This window comes from Pipistrellus kuhlii, unplaced genomic scaffold (genome assembly GCF_014108245.1).
Source record: "Pipistrellus kuhlii isolate mPipKuh1 unplaced genomic scaffold, mPipKuh1.p scaffold_m20_p_14, whole genome shotgun sequence".
NCBI classification, from domain to species: domain Eukaryota; kingdom Metazoa; phylum Chordata; class Mammalia; order Chiroptera; family Vespertilionidae; genus Pipistrellus; species Pipistrellus kuhlii.
This window is the reverse complement of record NW_023425449.1, coordinates 38,686,569-38,706,257: the sequence shown is the minus strand read 5'-3', so window position 1 is coordinate 38,706,257 and position 19,689 is coordinate 38,686,569. Positions and strand designations below refer to the sequence as shown.

The window sequence follows — 19,689 nt, the reverse complement described above, 5'->3', positions numbered from 1 at the left end:
TTGATTTAGGTGATCAGATTTCCCCCCTCATGTTGCATGGTGCTGGTTCACTGGGTGTCGCCTGCAGCTGACTGGGATTCTCCAGGACATGTGTGGGTCTGGGTATCCGCCTGTTGCTGTGCCCAGAACACAGCGGGCAGCTGTTGCTGCTGTTGAATCACTCGCAGTGGAGACGGCGGGTAAGCAGGCCGCCAGGGCAGGTGCGGCTGTGACTGGCCCAAGCGGAATTGCAGGTGGGTTTGGAGGGCTGGGAACCTGGCATTCAGCCACCTCCTCGCCGGTGAGTAAAACCCCCCTGGTCTGGTGGACATGCTGTCGGGACGAGGGCCCAAGCTGGGGACTCGGGGAATCCAGCCCACCGAAGAACGCCCAGCCTCGGCGCCGGAGGCCGGGTCTGCCGGGAGAAGCTGGGTCGTGGTGCAGTGACAGACAGCCCCAGTCTCAGAGCTTGGACCACAAAGGTTTATTTCCTGCCCATATTGCTTATCCACTGTGAATGGGAGGGGGGAGTGGGGCTGCTCACCACACTCTCCGAGGGGCCCGTCCGGCAAGGGGCCTCCACCTTGAGGCCAACTGCGCCTGCTCCGGGCGCTCTGGGAGCCTCGGCCTTGGCAGTGACTCCGTCCCCAGATGCCCGGTCTGTCCCGTCCGCCCGCGGCAGTCTCACAGCCCACGGCTCAGCGGCCGGGCCTCATCCCTACGCCCTCGGGCCAAGGGGCACCCAGTCTCCCGCCCTCCGGTCCGCACAGAATGTTCCCGGGCCTTCTCCTCGATCTCTCGCGAGTCTCTGGGGAGAAGACTGTTCTGTGAGCTGGGAAACGGGCCCTCGGTCACACACACCCTCTGCTGCTCGCTGCCTGCACTTACCCACGTGTGAAACGTGCTGAGTCTGCCCCGTCTCACACCCCAGCGGGTCCGAGTGGCCCTGGGAGAGGAGGCCCTACTTTCACCATTTTGTCCTCTAGTTCCCCACCCCCATCACCCTGGAACCTTCTGGAATGTGCTGCGTAGCCCAAACCGGACGGAGAGGGGAACCCAGGGACCAGTGTGATCAGCAGGTGAACACTCTCAGGCCCGGGGACATTCCAACAGGCATCAGTGTTGTCCGGGAATCAAAGCTGCCGTCCCGTCCGTCCGTCCCCAGGGGTCCTGGGAGGGCAGCCGGGAGGAGGGCCCCTCAGAAACGAGGGGTGGCCTGCAGGAACGGCCTCCAGACGTGGGCCCGGGGCAGCAGGCCCAGCCGCTCCGGCTGCAGCCTGGGGGGCCGGCAGGCGCCGAGCTTGCAGCAGAGAGCCAGCGGGCCATCCAGGGGCCTCGGGGCCAGCGCCCCCCAGAGGCCGTGGTGGGGCTGGAACCTGGGGGGCGGAGGCGGGTTCGGGGCCAGCGGGGTGCTGGGCCCCGAGGACGCGGACGGGCTTGGGCTGGAGGACAGGCGGCCGCTGGCGCTGGCGGAGCCGCTGCTGCTGCTGAGGCTGAGGCGGCCGGGCGGGGGGCTGCGCCTTGCTCCGGGCGGGAGGGGGGCGGCCAGCCTGGGGCACTTCAGGCCCATCACGGGCTGGGAGGCGGCGTAGAGGCGGCGGAACTCCTGGCCGAACAGCGCCACGGCCGGGCCCGTGAACTTGGAGAGGATGTTGCGGTGCACGTGTCCGCTGAGCCAGGTGAAGCTGTGGGAGGAGAGAGGGGGAGGTGGGAGTGGGCCACAGCGGGCGGGGGCCCCCCAGGACCTGCCTCAGGGGTTGGGGGTTGATAGCAGGACTGGAAGGAGGGGACTCCGCCCTCTGCCCCTCTCTGTCATCCTGCAGAAGCCCTGGCGGGACAGGGTCCCCTTTCACAAAAGGCCAAACTGGAGCTCCCATCCAGCCCGTGTTGCTGGCTGGCTGGTGAGGACGTGGCCAGATGACTTCCTGGCCTCGGGCCAGGGCTCCTCCTGTCCCTTAGCCGGTCCCCGCGGAGGGGGTGTGGGCTGAGGAGGCAGCTCCTTGGAAGGCAGGGGCTACATGATCATGACCATCTAGCGGGTGGAGGGCCGTTTTCAGGCGGGTGGACCCAGAGGGGAGGGGAGGGAGGATCCCGGGCCCCTCGGCAGATGGGAAGGGGACACAGGGTGAGCCGCAGGGACAGGGCGGGGCTTGCTGGGACACCCAGGTCAGCACACCCTCAGGCAGAGAGAGGTCTTGGGCCTCCGTCCATCACAGGTCTGAGGAGAAAACAAAATGCTCAAGGCATTTAGGTGTGACTTTCTATGATTCCCTGATTTAACCAAATTCCTTTCTATTTTTTTAAAATACCTTTTTTATTGACTTCAGAGAGGAAGGGAGAGGGAGAGAGAAACATCAATGATGAGAGTGAATCATTGACTGGCTGCCTCTTGCACGCCCCACTCTGGGGGTTGAGCCCACAACCTGGGCATGTGCCCTGACTGGGAATCGAACCGTGACCTCCTGGCTCATAGGTCAATGCTCAACCGCTGAGCCATGTAGGCCAGGTGAAATCTCTTTCTATTTTTGATGAAAACTCCCCTCCTCATGTCCTTGCCTCTTCTCTCCCTCCCCCCCAAAAAAACACCCTTGAAAATGTCTGGTGACAGCACAGAAGACCCACCACGAGCATCAGCTCAGAGATCCCTGTGTTTCTGATCATGTGGAGGCGATGGGGCTCGGCAGTCAGAGGGCAGGGCATCCTGGGAGGCGGGTCCACAAGGGCCTCAGCCTCCAACGCCAGCCATCAGGCCGCTGGCCTTGCCAATAGGAGGCAGGGCGGGCCCACAGAGGCTGGGCAATCCTGGGAGGAACAGGAGGCTTTATTCCAGCCTCATCTCCCGCCCAGGAGCCATCCACTCGGCCCCAGATGGATGAGCGGCTGAGGCTGAGCCTGGGCCAGCCAGGTGATGGGGGAGGTGCAGAGACGGGCACAGGGGGCTCCTGGCTGCACTAAGAATCTAACGCCCAAATCTGTGTTTGGGAATTGGGCTGGACGAGGACAACAACTACGTGCTTTGCTCAGTAAAATGGGTCTAAAGGTGCCCTGGCAACTGGTGAGGTCCCCATGCACCCAGAGGCCATGCACACAGGCTGCCCCTTGAGCTCCCCCCTCCACACACACATACACACACCCCGGCCGAAGAGGCATCAGCTCTTCAGTTTGGTAGAACAGAGACAACCAGAGAGGAGGGCCAGGCCACTGGAAGCCCAGGGAGAGCCAGGCTGAGGGAGGTCCTGTTTGTGGCTTTGTTTTCATTGGCTGCAGCTCTGAGGGTCCCAGGGGAACGGGTCCTGATAGGCTCACAGACACCCTGAATGCCGAGGGCGAAGGCGTTGACCCGCCCTCTCTCCAGGAGCTGGACCTTCCGGTTCTTACGGATGGCCCTGCATCTTAAAGCCCGCTGCCCCCTCCTCCTGGCACCTCCCGGGTCAGGATGGCACGCCCACTGGGCCTCGGTGGGCAGGGGGAGCTGGAGATGCTAGTCAAGGACTGTGCGCTGATCCCTGCCCCTCTGCTCCTCAGGTCCCCGTCTGCCATGAGAAGAGGGGCGTGAGGAAGATTGACCCTCTCTGAGTCCTTACAGGTCTGACCACACCCGGCCCTGGCCTGGCACAGAGCTCACCGGGGTTAACCGCTTCCTGCCGGCCCCACGGGCAGGGGCCACCCGGCAATGAACTCTGTAAGGACAAGGAAATGAGAACCAAGGGGGAATTCTCCCTGCCGAGAGCAAGGCTCCCTCTTCGTTTTCTCTCCCAGAATTCCTTGCTCTGCCCTTTGTGATGGTCTGGAAATCTCTTCAGTGGCTCAATAAGCCTCCGGCCAGTCTCAGAGCTGGCTGCTAGGGGCTGAGAAGGAGGCATGGGAGCGACTCCCTAATGGTGAAGGGGTGTGGACACGCCGCCTCAAAATACACGCTGCTCTGGCATAAGAAACAGCTCACGCTGAGGGAGCCTGAGAAACAGAGCTGGGAACCGAACTTAAACTGTCTGACTCCCTGCTGGGCCGCTGCCGCTTCTAGTCCCTGGAGCCAGCCATGGTCCCAGGGGATTGGAGATGCTCTCGCACCGAGGGGAGAAGGGGTGGGAAGCTGGTTGGGGGCCACACAGGGTGGCGCTTGTCGTCTGTCAAGGACACTGTGGTGTTCAGCAAGCCCTGGCAATTCTGAAGTGAGAGGGGGGCTGTCTTGGTGCCCCCCAGTCTTTCCCGGACCACATCCCCACGCCAGCCAGTGAGACCTCCTCCAGGGGCCTGGCAGCCCTCAGGACCAGCCTCCTCTCAGTCCCCACCCTTTCAGATCTTGCCTATTCCTTGTCCCCCTCCCCCTGGGGCCTTGCCAGGGTACTGGCAGGCTAACAGCAATCATTTGTTGAGCACCTACTATGTGCTAGGAGCTATGCCACGTGTTTTTGCAAACTTTATCTGCAAGGGAAGAAACTGTTATCCCTCACTTTACAGGTGAGGAAAGCAGTAACAAAAAGAATTGAATTGCATACTCTAAATGGGTGAATTATATAGCGTATTGATTATATGTCAATAAAATGTTTAATATATATATATTTATTGATTTCAGAGAGTAAGGGAGAGGGAGAGAGAGATCAAAGCATCAATGAAGAGAGAGAATCATTGATCGGCCTCCTCGTACACGCCCCCTACTGGAGATAGACCCACAACCGAGGTATGTGCCTTGACCAAAATCGAACCCGGAACCTTTCAGTCTGCAGGCCAATGCTCTATCCACTGAGCAACTGGCTAGGGCCTCAATAAATGTTTTATAAAATTAAAAAAAAAAACACCTGAAAATAGGAACACGCACATACTAAAACAAATTGCATGGGTTTATAATCGTATCTGAGACAGCCGAGGAGGAAACAAAAGGTGCAATATCAAGGGAAACTGAGGCACCAGAAAGGGACTCTCTACCCCGAAGTCCTCCCAGGAAGAGCCCATTTCCGCCCCTGCCCTCCCCCCGAGGCCTGTCCTCCCTCCGGGAGCTGCTGGCGGGTGTGTGTGTGTGTGTGTGTGTGTGTGTGTGTGTGCCTGGCGCCTGGGGCCCGGGGCCGGGGGCCACGCCCAGCCTCGGCCTCAGCAGCCGCCACGGGCGAGACCCCGCTCACCTGTAGGATCCGGAGAGGACGTAGCTCCAGTCGGAGATGATGAACTTCGCCTGGACCCGGCCGGCGAACCTCCTGCCGGACTTGGCGCAGTGCACCTCCGCCCCCACGCTGCGGACCGCGAGGCTCTGCGGGGAGGGAGGTCGCGCTGCTCGCCGTCACGGACTCACAGCCGCCAGTCTGCCCGGCACAGGGTCCGGGGGGACGCTCGCCACCGCGGAGACAGGGCTATCCCAGCTGCTGGGCCGCTGGGCCGTTTTCACCCTGTCCTTGGCTGAATCCTCTAAACGGCCTTCGTTGTCCTGACAATACTCAAAGTAACCGGAGGACAGAAAGGGAGCGGGTGGTAGAAAGAAAGCAGGACATAGAAGCCGAGGGCCGGTGCCCCTGGAGCCGCCGGTCGCGGCCCCCGTGGACCACGGAGGCCCGGCAGGGCCAGCCTTGCCCGTGAGTGGCCTTAGTGACAGCGTGCCTGTCCCCAGGCTGGTCAGCGGGCAGGCTCAGGGCGGCCAGAGGAGACAGCTGGGAGGAGACCCCACTGGACCCTCCATTGTGTCTAAAAAAAGGGTGTGTTGCCCTAGCTGGTCTGGCTCGAGCGGACTGAAGGGCCAAGGGCGCATGCCGAGGGTGTGGGCTCGATCCCCGAAGGGGCTGTGCAGGAGGCAGCCAATCAATGATTCTCCCTCTTCGCTGGTGTTTCTATCTCCCTCTCCCTTCCTCTCTGAAATCAATTCAAATATATTAAAAAATTTTTTTTTTAAATATTTTATTGTTTTTACAGAGAAGAAGAGAGAAGGATAGTTAGAAACATCGATGAGAGAGAATCATCGACCAGCTGCCTCTTGCACACCCCCCACTGGAGATGCACCCGCAACCAAGGTACATGCCCTTGACCGGAATCGAACTGGGACCTTTCAGTCCTCAGGCCGACGCGCTCGCGCGCTCTCTCTCTCTCTCTCTCTCTCTCTCTCTCTCTCTCTCTCTATATATATATATATATATATATATATAAATAATTGAAAAGATAAGTTTAAAAAGGTGTGTTCATGCCCAAATCCTGGTCCTGTTTGTCCCCTTCCTCCCCAGCAGCGCCCGCTGCCCTCCGCAGGGAAGCCTGGGAAGGCGGAGAGACGAAGGCGGGCGGGGGAACACCGGCCTCAGAGGAAGGCCGCACTGCTGGGCCCGGCCACGCCTGCTGAGCTGGGCGGCTCCGGGAGGGGACACCAGCGCCTCCCGCTGCTGCTCCCGCCTCCTCTCAGCTCCCCCTGTCCCTCTGCGGGCAGCGAGCAGGAGTGTGGCCTGTGTGAGCCCAGCAGCGGAGGCCGCCGCTGACTCTCCTGTCTGTGGCCTCACGCTGAGCGGTGGGAGTCAGGTAAGATCCAGGTGCCTGACCTCAGCTGCCTGGCGGTCAGCGGCCAGCGCGGAGGGGACAAGGGGGGACGGGAGGAGGAGGGGACAGGTGGGGGACGGGAGGAGGAGGGGACAGGTGGGGGACGGGGGAGGAGGGGACAGGTGGGGGACGGGAGGAGGAGGGGACAGGTGGGGGATGGGAGGAGGAGGGGACAGGTGGGGGACGGGAGGAGGAGGGGACAGGTGGGGGATGGGAGGAGGAGGGGACAGGTGGGGGACGGGAGGAGGAGGGGACAGGTGGGGGATGGGAGGAGGACCGGCTCCAGGAGGCGGACCTGCCTGCCATCAGCTGTTCGGCTGGGCCTGCTGCAGGCGCGGGGACATTTGACCTTGGATTAGCTGCCCCGAAGGCAACCCTGAGGGATCCCTTATCTCGGGGTTTCTTTTCTCGTTGCCAGAGGAGGTGGGGAGGCTGGTGAAGTCCCAGGGGAGGAGCTTCCTGTTGGGGCTGAGGGCTGCCCTCCCTCCCGCCCGGAGTCGCACAGGTGCTGAGGCCGCCCCGCGGGAAGCGCCCTCAGCTGAGCCAGTGAAGGCTGATGCTCAGCAGCGGCCCTGCCCGCCCTGCCCTTCCTGCCCGGGCGCCCGGGAGGTCACAGGGCTGTGAGGGGGTCTGGCTGGTGTGGCCAGTGGGTGAGCATCTACCTATGAACCAGCTCGATTCCCATTCGAGGCCCGGGCCCAGGGGGTGGGCTCCAGCCCCAGTGTGGGGTGGGAAGCTGGTCAATGATTCTCTCTCAGCATTGATGTCTCTGTCTCCCTCTCCCTCTCCCTTCCTCTCTGGAGTCAATGAAAATGTCTTTTTTAAAGAAAGGCTATGAGCCGAAACCGGTTTGGCTCAGTGGTTAGAGCGTTGGCCTGCGGACTGAAAGGTCCCGGGTTCGGTTCCGGTCAAGGGCATGTGCCTTGGTTGCAGGCACATCCCCAGTGGGGGGTGTGCAAGAGGCAGCTGGTCGATGATTCTCTCTCATCGATGTTTCTAACTCTCTATCCCTCTCTCTCTTCCTCTCTGTAAAAAATCAATAAAATATATTTTTTTAAAAAGAATAAAGAAAGGCTGTGAGTGGACCTGAAAGTCTCTTCCAGGCCCGGTGTTCATCCCGCAGGACCTCCTCCCCCTTTCTCGGGCCACGTCTTTCTCTTTCCCGGAGGCCACGTCTTCTGACGGAGCTCCAAGTGGAGGGAGGCCGTCTGACTTCACTTTGAGCCACGAATAAGCCTCATTGTGTGGAGCCGCGGGCACGGGGCCCTCTCCCCGAGCCTGGCCCGCCGTTCAGCCTCCCCTCGGCCTACCTGGAGGTGCCGCTCGCACACCTGCGCCCGGTCGCACATCTCCCGGAAGAGCCGCACGCCGCCCTGGTCCAGGAGCACGCACACCAGCACCCCGCGCTTGGCCGCCTCCAGGAGGTCACAGAAGATCTCCACGTCCGTGAACACGTCCATCAGGATGGCCAGGACCTGGCCAGGGCGGGGGGCAAACACCAGGAGGGTCAGGTCCAGGGCTCACTGGTTTGGGTGGAACTTGGTCCCATGGGCCTGGGAGCACTGGCAGAGGGGAGGGAGGGCTGGCGGAGGGGAGGGAGGGCTGGCGGAGGGGAGGGGGCGCTGGCAGAGGGAGGGAGGGGCTGGCAGAGGGAGGGAGGGGCTGGCAGAGGGAGGGAGGGGCTGGCAGAGGGGAGGGAGGGGCTGGCAGAGGGGAGGGGCTGGCAGAGGGGAGGGAGGGGCTGGCGGAGGGGAGGGAGCGGCCGGCAGAGGGGAGGGAGGGGCCGGCAGAGGGGAGGGAGGGGCCGGCAGAGGGGAGGGAGGGGCCGGCGGAGGGGAGGGGGCGCTGGCAGAGGGAGGGAGGGGCTGGCAGAGGGGAGGGAGGGGCTGGCAGAGGGAGGGAGGGCTGGCGGAGGGGAGGGAGGGCTGGCAGAGGGGAGGGAGGGCTGGCAGAGGGGAGGGGCTGGCAGAGGGGAGGGAGGGGCTGGCAGAGGGGAGGGAGGGGCTGGCAGAGGGAGGGAGGGCTGGCGGAGGGGAGGGGGCGCTGGCACCGAGCTCAGAGGCCCCTGGGATTTCCTGAGGAGCTCTCCGACCCTGGGAGGACACGGCTGTCTGTGAACAGCTCCATGGGAGATGCTGTCTGTGAACCAGGATGTGGGCCTCGCTGACACAGCCCGACCTTGGCCTTGGACCTCCAGCCTCCAGAACTTTTTTTTTTAATATTTTATTTTTTACAGAGAGGATGGGAGAGAGATGGAGTTAGAAACATCAATGAGAGAGAATCATCGACCAGCTGCCTCCTGCACACCCCCCACTGGGGATGTGCCCGCAACCAAGGTACATGCCCCTGACTGGAATCGAACCCGGGACCTTTCAGTCCGCAGGCTGACGCTCTATCCACTGAGCCACACCGGTTTCGGCCCTTCAGGGGAAGGATCAGCTGGCAAACTGCTCACCCTGGGCTGGAAGTCAGGAAGGATGTTCCAGAAGGAGACCATGATCCAGGAGCTCTGAGCCTGTGACGGCACAATCAGGTGCCTGCGCACATTTCAGTACACGGCCCCTCTGCTGAAGATCAGTGCGCTTCACCCAGGCTCCCGGCAGGAGAGGCCGTTCTCCCCCAGGGCGGCGGCCAGTCCCCAGGTGTGTCCCCGGGAGGCCCTTTCTCCTGAGGCAGGGCTGGGAGCGCCTTTAGGACACGGTGCCGCGTCTGCTCTGGTGGCCTCACCGCGCCCCGACACCCTCCCTCAGGCCTGCTGCGATGACCAGAGGCCTGTGGGGTGCAGAGCGGGGGTGGAGGTGGGGGGGAGGGGGATAGCTCATCAGGGCAGGGTCTCAGCCCGAAAAGATAGTGCCTGCCCCTGGGGGTGGGCCTGGGTGGAGGGAGGAGCCGCTTTCTCCTGGCTCCTCTCCAAGCTCCACTCCACCCTCCCTGCCCCCAGCGGCTGATGGGACTCCTTTCTACAGTCAGCCCGGTCTTCTCAGAGAGGGGAGAGGCGGGGGGAGCCGGGTGTGTGTGTATGTGTGTGTGTGTGTGTGTGTGTGTGCTGGGCAAGGAGAGGGGGCTTGTCTGCTAAACTTCTCCAACTTTCTGGTCTCAGGACCCCTTTACTCTCTGAAAAATTATTGAGGCCCTGGCCGGGTTGCTCAGTGGATAGAGCATGGCCTGTGGCCTGAAGGGTCTGGGGCTCGGCTCCGGTCACGGGGACACACCTTGGTTGCAGGCTCGATCCCCGACCCTGTGGGAGGCAACCAGTGGAGGTGTCTCTCTCACATCGATGTCTCTCTCTTTCTGTTTCCCCCACCTCCCTCCTTCCACTCTCTAAAAATCAATGGGGAAATATCCTCGGGTGAAGATTTTAAAAAAAATTGTTGAGGATTCCAAAGAGCTTTTTTAATAAAAAAATAACTGTATCTTCTAAAACAACCACAAGATGCAGTGAGCGCAGGGCTGTCCGTCTCTGTAGCGTCTGGCTTCGCAGGAGGCGGCTGGCCCGCATGCCTGCTTCCAGCAATCTCTGTGTGTGTGTGTGTTGTTTGGGTGAAGCGTGTGCAGGGAAACTGGCCTCACGCATTACGTGGTTAAGAAGGGAAGGACCTGCCGAAACCAGTTTGGCTCAGTGGGTAGAGCGTCCGTCTGCGGACAGAAAGGTCCCAGGTTCAATTCCGGTCAAGGCATGTATATGGGTTGTGGGCACATCCCCAGTAGGGGGCGTGCAGGAGGCAGCTGGTCGACGTTTCTAGCTTTCTATCTCTCTTCCTTCCTCTCTGTGGAAAATCAATAAAATATATTTTTAAAAAACCCAAAAAACTGAAGTGTCCTACTCCTTGGAACTTTATTAAAAAAAAGGGAAGGACCTTACAGACCCGCTGGAAGGGCCCTTGCTAAGGTGACCGACCAGACGTTCCGCTTTTGGCGGGACAGTCCCAATTTCTAACAATTTTCCCCACGTCCCGCGACATGTTTAAAAAGTCCCGATTTTTAACATTTTGTTTAAGGCGCTGCAGGACGCGGGGCAAAATGTTAAAAATCGGGACTGTCCTGCCAAAAGCAGGACGGCTGGTCACCTTACCCTTGGCCCCTCTGGAGGACGCGTGGATGACGGCTCGCGGTTTTGTAGGTGCTGACTCCTAGCGATTGCAAACACTGGCCTGTGCGCGTGTCTCTGGTGTGCAAACACCGCAACCCAGAGCCGACGCTCGACCACCCTCTTCTTCAACTCACACACAACAGCCCCACACACAGCCCCTGCCCCTCACCACCCAGGGCCCGGCCGGAGCGCCCAGAGCCGGCCAGCCTGACCCACCAGGCCACCTCAGACTGCTGCCTGCGCTCCTGCCCTCCCGCAGCCCCGGACAGGCGCCTGCCCTGCCGTCCCCTCGCCGCCCGCCTGCCCGCCGGGTGCTCCGGCCGGCCCTGCCTAGCACGGAGGGCTGTGCCAGCTTCCCTCTCCAGGTCTGTGGGGCCGCCTGCACCTGGTCCGAGCAAACCCCACGTGGGAACCCTAATTAGATGCGCCCGATGGTCAAGGCCAGTTTGCCACACGCTTGCTGCAGGCGAGGATGTTAGCGTAGCACGAGCCTGTGTCCCTCATGGGCACGAGGCCTCTGTCTGAGCGTGTGTGAGAGGCCGCTGGCCGGCCCGGGGGCCGGGGCCGCCGTGTGGGGCCGCCCTGCGGGCTGGACTGCCTGGAAGAACTGTGTGCCTGACGGCTCCTGTGCAGCCATGGCTACTGGGTCCACAACAAACTCTCTCCTGCGTGTGCTAGGACTCCCCACGTCTTCTCCATCTCACACCTGATCCTCCAAGGGACTGCGGCTCCCTCTTTGGCACAAAGAGTAAGGCAGAGCTGCTGTGGCCTCTGATCCCCGTTCCCACCCTCGTCACTCCCCGAGGGCCCTGCCGACCCGCTGTCCCCCCAGAGGGATGGCGTGTCTCCCCACCTCCCCGGCCTCGGCTCTCTCAGACCTGACCTTGGTGCCCACGCCCCCTGGGCCTGACCTTGGTGCCCACACCCCTCGGCCTGGAATGCCTTTCCCTCCCTCTCTGCCTGGCAAACTCTTACTCAGTCTGTGAGACTCAGCTCAGAGGCCACCTCCTCATGAAGCCTGCCTTAGTCACCTTCCTGTCTGCTTCCAGCACACAGGTTGCTCAAGCTCAGGCTGCCACCCACCCCTCACCCTGTTCTGTCCTCTCCTCTCCTCTCCTCTTCCCTCTCCTCCCCTCCCCTCTCTTCCCCTCCCCTCCTCTCCTCTCCTGTCCTCTCCTCTCCTGTCCTCTCCTCTCCTGTCCTCTCCCCTCCTCTCCTCTCCTCTCCTCTCCCCTCCCCTCCCCTCCCCTCCCCTCCCCTCCCCTCCTCTCCTCTCCTGTCCTCTCCTCTCCTGTCCTCTCCCCTCCTCTCCTCTCCTTCCTCCCGGGGCAGCTGAGCTCCCGAAGGGAAGGAGAAGGGAAGGAGCTCCGGTGTGCCCTGGCACGCTGGCCTGGCTTCGCGGACAGAATTGCGGGCACCCTGTGGCCCGTGGCTGCTCCGTGTCTAGGTCAGGGCCGTGGTGCGGCCGCCGGCAGCGGCAGCTCCTCCTGCCCAGGGGCACAGATGGCTCCCAGCACCGGCTGTAGATGCCCATCCGCCCCGGAGCCTGGAGGGGCGGGAATGGACCAAGGGAAGAAGTGTGTCCCCTGCAAGCCTTCTCCCTCTGTCTCTGATCGCCTAAAAGTTAAAACTTGGTTACGCCGAAAAGAACTCAAAAAGGGGTGAGCTGATATTGAGGCTCACGTTTTTGTTGGGGCTCCAGGTTTAATGCCTCGTAACCAGGGGCAGGCAGGCTGTGTCGGGGTGGGGAGGCTGTGTCGGGGGTGGGATGGGGGGGAGGGAGCGGAGTTCTGGAAAATTTAAATGGGTGGGGCACCAGCTTTTCATGTCGCCGCTGCTCCCAGCGGTATCCCACGCTCCGTGGCAGGCGGCAGTGGGCTTGGCGGACGTCCCAGGCAGGCTGTCGGGTGTGTGGGCCCGGCGTGGGGCTGGCTGCGTGGACTGGCCCTCCCTCAGCCTCCCAGGCCTCGGCCTCCTCGTGGACTAGGGTCCCTCCCAGCTCCCGGCCTGTCTCTCTGTGCTGGCTCTGGGCTCCCTGTGCCTGAGCTCAGTGCTCTCCCAGTGTGGGCGCCCCCGCTGGGGGAGTCTTACCTGAGGCTGCCGCTCCCCCAACCCCAGAAGCCAGGGTAGGGCTTGTGAGGCATAAATCCCCTGGCGAGGCCCTCTCCTCCCCCTCCCCCGCCTGCCTCTTCGGCCTGCGGTCTGCCAATGTCCTCTCTTTCACCAGCACAGCCCGTTAGGAATCTAAAACATCGCAAATCAGAAGATTTCACCTAAAAGGAAGACTCTCCAGCTCCGCTGAGCGGGTAGGAAGACTGGCTCTGTTGGTGCTGAGCTGGTGCCACCTTCTTTGCCACAGACCCCACCACTCCCTCTTGTCCCGGCCCCCACTCACTTCACCCAGTTAGAGGCCTGCCAGGCCTTTGCAGGCAGAGTCTGTGATCTACACACACACACACACACACACACGCACACGCACATGCGGGCTGCAGGGTGGGCTGCTCCCACGGAGATGAAGGGGGCTGGCCCCCGCTCCAGGCTGTCGTTGACGTGGGCTGTGACCGCACTCGGAGCCTCCAGGGGCTCCCACTGCCCACAGCGGGAAGAGGGAACGCCTCAGCACGGCTCCAGTCGCCCCAGGTCCTGTCCCCCCTCCTGCCTCTCAGCACTGAGTGCCTGCGGACTCCAGCCCACCTCGCTCTGTGCTCAGGCCTTCCCCTGGGCCTATCCCTCTGCCTGGGCCCCCTCACCTCCCGGTCTTTGTGCCTGACCAGCGCCTGCACCTCCTCAGCCCTGAAGCCTCTCTTTCCGGAAGCTTCTCCGGATTCCCAGAGGAAGGGCCACTCCCTGGGCACACGCTGCCCCCTCGTCCTCTCGGACTTGCCCAGCCCGGTCTGCACACAGTGCACTTGCAGAGCCCGCCTCTGTTGGTGGTCGGGCAGTAAGGAGGCCAGGTGAGCCCAAACCAGTTGGCTCAGTGGATAGAGCGTCAGACTGAGGACTGAGGGGTCCCGTGTTCGATTCCGGCCAAGGGCAAGTACCTTGGTTTCAGGCACATCCCCAGTGGGGGGTGTGCAAGAGGCAGCTGATCCATAACTCTCTCTCACTGATGTTCCTAGCTCTCTATCTCTCTCCCTTCCTCTCTGTAAAAAATCAATAAAATATATTTAAAAAAAAAAAAAAAAGAAGGAGGTGAGAGCTGACCTGCAGGAAAGCGTCTCCAGCAGCTCGGAGCCAGGGTGGCGGGGACGGGCAGGAAGATGGGGCCTAGGCAGGACTTAGCTCAGGGATGGGGTGACACCTGGACCCCAGGCTGTGACAGAGGGTCCAGGAAGCCAGTAATCCCAGGTGAGGCAGAGGGTGGCACCGCAGACGCCATCCCTGAGGGCTGCCCCCCCCCCCCCGCCTCCTCCACCAGGGGCCCTCCTCCCACCCGCCCGCCCCGGCCAGGGAGCCAGCCAGGCCATCGCTACCTGGCTGGTCCCCTGCTACCTGGCAGGTCCCCCCACTACCTGCCCAGTCCCCCTGCTACCTGGCCGACACCCACCCCCCCCGCTACCTGGCCTGTCCCCCCCCCCCGCTACCTGGCCGGTCCCCCCGCTACCTGTCTGGAGCGGGTGATGCAGCGGCGGACGAGGTCCCTGATGTTGTGCTTGTCCGTCTGGAAGTACACGGTGGCGCCGGCCGGCTCCTGCAGGCAGGGCTTCTCGGCCGAGGCCCAGGCGTGCAGCAGGGCGGGCTCGCTGTCCTCCGAGGCCGCGGGGTAGTAGGTGCCGGACTGCAGGGAGCAGGCGTCCGGCCCCCTGGGTCCTGCCTCGGCGCCCCCCGGGGTGTCCGGAGTCCGGGGGGGCTCCCGGGCCTGGGCCTGGATGTACTGGGTCTCCGCGGAGGACAGGAAGTCCACCTCGCCCTCCTGGTGGAGCACCTGCCGGTAGGCCTCAGGGCCGCCGTCCAGGAGGGCGTCGGTGGCCAGCCGGGCGCTCTCGTGGTCGCTGAGGTCGGCCTTGGCCGGCCGGACCCACTGGCTCTTGACGTCCTCCAGGCGCCTCCGGAGCTTGCCCACCTGCCTTGCCCGGCTCATGCTGCCCTGTCCCTGGCGGTGGCCAGGAGGGGGCACCCCAGCCGTTCCTGATGTCAGGCAGTGGGGGGCCGGGGAGCGGGGTTCCTGGAAGCACCAGCTCCCGGACTGCTGTGCTGTCTGCCACCTCTCAGCGGCTCCGGAGTCCCTTCCCGCTGCTCTGAGCAAAGCTCACCTGGCAGAGACCGGGCGGGGCCTCTCTCAGCGCCTGCCCTGCCCGCCGGCCAGGGGCGCTGCTCCTTCTCGCCCTGGCACTCAGCCTGGGCACTCCCTCCTCCCGGCAGCAGCGGGCGGCCACGGGGAGCCGGTTCCCGCTGGCTTCTTGCACAATCTCCCCGAGACCCTCAGGTCCTTGTGACAAAGCAGGGAGCCTCGCCCAGCCCCTCACCTCTGTGGGCCCCTGCTGTGCTCCTCGGCTCAACAGCCAGCATTCAACGCCCAGGGTCTCCCGGCGGGCACGTGCTGCCCCCCAGACCCGCCTCCGACCCCAGGAGCAGGGAAGCTGGGTGCACGCCAGTGCCCTCCTCTCTCCTGGTGACACCCCTGCTCCGAGTCCTCCCTTCGCTCTGCAAAAGCTCTGCTCCCCATCTCTCGCCCTATTGTGATTGTCACGGACAAAGAACACATCTCAGAGCATTCTCTGAGCTGCAGAATTTCCTTCCAACCTCCACTTGTCACGGGTCAGGGGCTGCTCCCCACCCCGCCGGCCGCCCTGTGTGCCTGCCAGCACAGCTGTGACCCAGAGATGGCCTTCAGGCAGGCGCGAGTGGAGCCTGGGAGCAGTGAGCGCCATGGGATGCCAGCAGGGCACGGCCAATGCCTGCTAAGAGAACTGTGCCCGAAGCCTAGGATTGGTGGCCTTCCATCAGCGAGAACAGCAGGAGCCAGAGGTCCCTCGGTGGCATGGCTACTCTTTGGAGGAAACTTGCTAGAAGCATCTGTAACCTCCCCAGAGCTGTGGTCCAGGTGGCTCAGGCCAGTAGAAGAGAGAAGGATATTTGAAGGAATTCAACTCACAGCCCTGAGTCGTCCTTCCTTTATTCCATGTTATCTCCTCACCACAATCCCTGGAACCTTGAAGAGGACAGACCTAAAAAGCTCTCTCCTTCTGTTGCCCCTTCGGTGCCATGCCAAGACTCTGGAATAGACAGCAAATACACTCTCTGTGTGCTGTCACACCCAATCCCCCCACTCTTGTGCTCCTTGCAGACATTACTAGTTGATCACAGAACTCTTTCCTTGGGAGCTGGGAACTACCCCCTCACTGCTCGATAGAGAACTCAAATTGGAGTCCTCACCTGGAAGGAATCTTGGATGTACTTCATTATTTCTTCTTCTTCTTCTTCTTCTTCTTCTTCTTCTTCTTCTTCTTCTTCTTCTCCTTCTCCTTCTCCTTCTCCTTCTCCTTCTCCTTCTCCTTCTCCTTCTCCTCCTCCTCCTCCTCCTCCTCCTCCTCCTCCTCCTCCTCCTCCTCCTCCTTCTTCTTCTTCTTCTTCTTCTTCTTCTTCTTCTTCTTCTTCTTCTCTAATCCTCCCTCGAGGATCTTTTTCCCATTGATTTTTAGAGAGCGTGGAACAGAGAGGGAAAGACAGAAATATTGATGTGAGAGAAACACATCGATTGGTTGCCTCCTGCATGTGCACTGACCAGGGCCTGGGCCGGGAGGAGCCTGCAACCCAACCGAGGTACGTGTCCTTGACCAGAATCAAACCCTGGACACTTCAGTCCGCAGGCACTATCCATTGAGCCAAACCAGCTAGGGCTTGGATGTATGTACTTCAAGGAGGAGCCAATCAGGCAAATCCAGACCATGAGATGTTCCAGGGAAGAGAACAGCATTGGGGACCGGGAGGGAGTGAGTGGTCTCCTTGCATTCACTCTGCACCCTGTCAGCTCTGCGACGTGTTTGTAGGTGAGGAAACTGAGGCAGAGGGAGGGGAAGGACATCCCTCTGGGACCCAGCGGCAGAGCCTGGGGTGGACTTTCCTCCAGAGCCTTCACTCCCATCTGCAACCAGACTCCGTCATGGCTGGTTTAGGCCAGAATCTCCTTTGGACGGTGAGCAGTTTGGCGCACAGGGTAGGAGGTCAGGCAAGTTGTGACTTAGGTTTCTGGCACCACCACCCCAGTGCCCATCCCAGATTGGAGCTGGCAGGCAGTGGGCGTTCAATCCGCGCTTGCTGGGTGAACAGATGGGGCAGAGGCCAGCTCACCCTGGGAGAATGTACACACACGGTTTGCCTGGAGGCAGCCGCCCTGAGAGCCTGGGCTGTGGCCCCAGAGCCAGGAGGAGAGGGTGCCTTATGGGGCAGCTGCCACCCTCTCCCCACCACTGCCCCCTCCAGGCCTGGAGGCGGTATAGACTCGTTACCCGGTGACTGAGACATGCGACTACGTTGGAAATCAGTTGGCATAATTCACTAGACGGGCAAATGGCTCCCTGACAACACCGATCAGTTCATTCTGCATGTGATCAGCTCACAGGCGGCCGGGAGCCCTGGCAGCGTTCTCGCCGCCGTATTCAGCGGGTTCGTCCGTGGCACCCGGCAAACCACAGCTTACATCCCAGGGCCCACAGCTGCAAAGCCCCTTTGCTCTCTCAAGCTCCCTACTTTCTTATTTTTAGTTTTTATTTATTGATGAGAGAGAGAGAGAGAGAGAACACGAAAGGGAGAAAAAAACATTGATTTGTTGTTCTACTTATTTATTCAGTCATTACTTTTTGTATGTGCCCTGAGCAGGGATCAAGCCTTGGTATGTTGGGATGATGCTCTAACCCAGTGGTCTGCAAACTGTGGCTCTCGAGCCACATGCGGCTCTTTGGCCCCTTGAGTGTGGCTTTCCCACAAAATACCACGTGCGAACATACAGTGCGATTGAAACTTCGTGGCCCAGGTGCAGAAGTGGGTTTTCGGCCTGGGCGAGTCTATTTTGAAGAAGTGGCATTAGAACACTCAAAGGGCCAAAGAGCCGCATGTGGCTCGCGAGCCGCAGTTTGCCGACCACGGCTCTAAACCAACTGAGCTACTAGGCCGGGGCAGCAAGCTATCTACTTTGGAGTTCCCAGTCCATTGTTCTGGATTTCTGATGCAAGAAAACCGGGGCAGCTCCATTTTTGGCCAGCAAATTTGCAGAAGCTCCACGACCTTGTCAGTGCACGAAGTAAGAAATGATGACATGCAGGGCTGGTGACAGCCGGGCCCGCTGGCATAATTTGTGGGGCCCAGTGCCACATGAGAACGTGGGATCCCTTGTTCAAAGCAAAAGGAAAGAAAAGTGGCAATGATGGTGGGAAGATGTAAAGCCTTTTCATTTCTGCTGCAGCTTTTCCGCTGATTTCTCGTAGTGCTTTTTAAATTTGCTATTTGATGCTTTAAGTTAAAAAAAGGTAAAGTTCAAAATTATGAGCATGAATTTCACCAGTCATCTTTATATTGTGCAATGCCATTTTAAATGCAGATGTGAAAGCGCTGAATTTGTAGGCGGAATCGCTGACATGACACAGTGTGTACATACTTTGTGTATGCGCGTGTTCCTGCTGCATTCTTACCAGCAGGTGGAAATGCCCACAAAACTAACTCAGTGGTTTTATTCCACTTTTTAAAAAAAAAATATATATATATTTTTATTGACTTTTCACAGAGAGGAAGGGAGAGGGATAGAGAGTTAGAAACATCGATGAGAGAGAAACATCGATCAGCTGTCTCTTGCACACCCCCTACCGGGGATGTGCCTGCAACCAAGGTACATGCCTTGACTGGAATCGAACCTGGGACCCTCAGTCCGCAGGCCAACACTCTATTCACTGAGCCAAACCGGTTTCGGCTTATTCCACTTCTTGACATGTGCACGTTCTACCAACACTGTCTACCTGGGGCTTCCTGAGCGCCCCTCTCGCTCTAAGGACCGAAAGATTGTGAGGGTGACTCAGTTAGTGTGGCCAACTTCCCTCTCCCCTTCAGTGAGCAAGGACCTGCTCTGCCCTGGGCCAGAATGGCTCCGTTGGTTGGAGCATCATCCTTTACAATAAAACTGTGCAGGTTCGATTCTCACTCAGGGCCCATTCCTTGGTTGTGGGTTTAATCCTCGGTTGAGGCACCTGTGGGAGACAACCGACGATGTTTCAATCTCACCTCCTTTCTCTCTCCCTTCCTCTCTCTCCTCCCTCCTCCCTCCTCTCTCTAATCAGGACCAAATGTCTCAGTAGAAAAAGATCCGGGGACTCAAGAGAGCAAGCTTTATAGCATTCATTTATTTATTTCACAAACACGGAGTGCCTCCTGTGTCCGCATGTTCGAGGCCCTGGAGGGGCCCTGCCCTCCCAGTGAATGGCACTTTGTAAACAGACTTTTCCCTTCAGCCGTCAGACTGCCATCTAAACCAGCTGGAGCCTCGAAACCTCACGTATGAGCCAGATGGTGCAGCTTTGCCACAACGTGGTGGTGCCACTTCAGGCACAAACGCCATGTTGGAAGGACAGTGCGGGAGCAGGTGTTGGTGATAACATTTGGGAAGGACGCATTGTCAGCAGCCCAGCCCCCATGCCTGACTTCCACCGGTGAGAACCGATGCCCCTTAGCCTGTGAAAAAGGGGCCTCGTGGCTGTGTCTCACACAGCCTGTGGTGTCAGGACACACTGATTCTACCTGCCGCTGACATGACCCCTGCTGGGTCTGCGGGCAAAACCACCATCCAGTTCCAGGGCTGAGCCGGGAGGGGCGGGCCCAGCTCCTGGGGCCCCACACCCTCCACCACCTGTGTCACCCGTCAGAGGGGACGGAGTGGGAAGGCCTGTGAGGTGAGCGCTGTAACTCTTTCATCTCCCCTGGTTAGGGGCCCTCGCCTCCTCCCACCTGTATGTGGAGAGTGGGTGTGGACCTAGAAGCCCATTCCTGGCCAGTTCATGGAAAGGCCCCCTTGGTTTCTGAAATCGGAGCCTGTATATCTTTGAAACTAGGGCATGGGACTTGGGGTCAGACTAAAAGCTGGGGATACAGAGATGAGCCGACTGCAAGAAAGACAAGCAATTAGGGTAGAG

General features: G+C 60.4%; 1 protein-coding gene across 3 annotated transcripts; it reads right to left on the bottom strand.

The window, feature by feature from the left end:
* Nucleotides 1-920: 920 nt before the first annotated feature.
* FAM83A (family with sequence similarity 83 member A) lies at nucleotides 921-14,763 on the bottom strand. 3 transcript variants are annotated; one of them, XM_036437192.2, is made up of 4 exons: nucleotides 14,178-14,763; nucleotides 7,794-7,958; nucleotides 5,097-5,221; nucleotides 921-1,664 (listed from the first exon to the last, which is right to left on the bottom strand). In XM_036437192.2, the coding sequence occupies exons 1-4, from the start codon at nucleotides 14,652-14,654 to the stop codon at nucleotides 1,178-1,180; spliced, it is 1,254 nt and encodes a 417-aa protein (XP_036293085.1). In that variant the 5' UTR covers nucleotides 14,655-14,763; the 3' UTR covers nucleotides 921-1,177. The 3 variants fall into 3 exon arrangements, with proteins under 3 accessions (XP_036293085.1, XP_045437454.1, XP_045437455.1); XM_045581498.1 differs by lacking the exon at nucleotides 5,097-5,221; XM_045581499.1 differs by lacking the exons at nucleotides 5,097-5,221; nucleotides 7,794-7,958.
* Between the last annotated feature and the right edge of the window lie 4,926 nt (nucleotides 14,764-19,689).

Coding starts and splice junctions, on each gene's coding strand:
- FAM83A (XM_036437192.2), bottom strand. CDS start 14,654: ATGAGCCGGGCAAGGCAGGTGGGCAAGCTCCGGAGGCGCCTGGAGGAC. Junction 7,959..14,177: donor GCATCACCCGCTCCAGACAG/GTAGCGGGGGGA, acceptor CGCCCTGGCCAG/GTCCTGGCCATCCTGATGGA. Junction 1,665..5,096: donor GTCCTCTCCGGATCCTACAG/GTGAGCGGGGTC, acceptor CTCCTCCCACAG/CTTCACCTGGCTCAGCGGAC.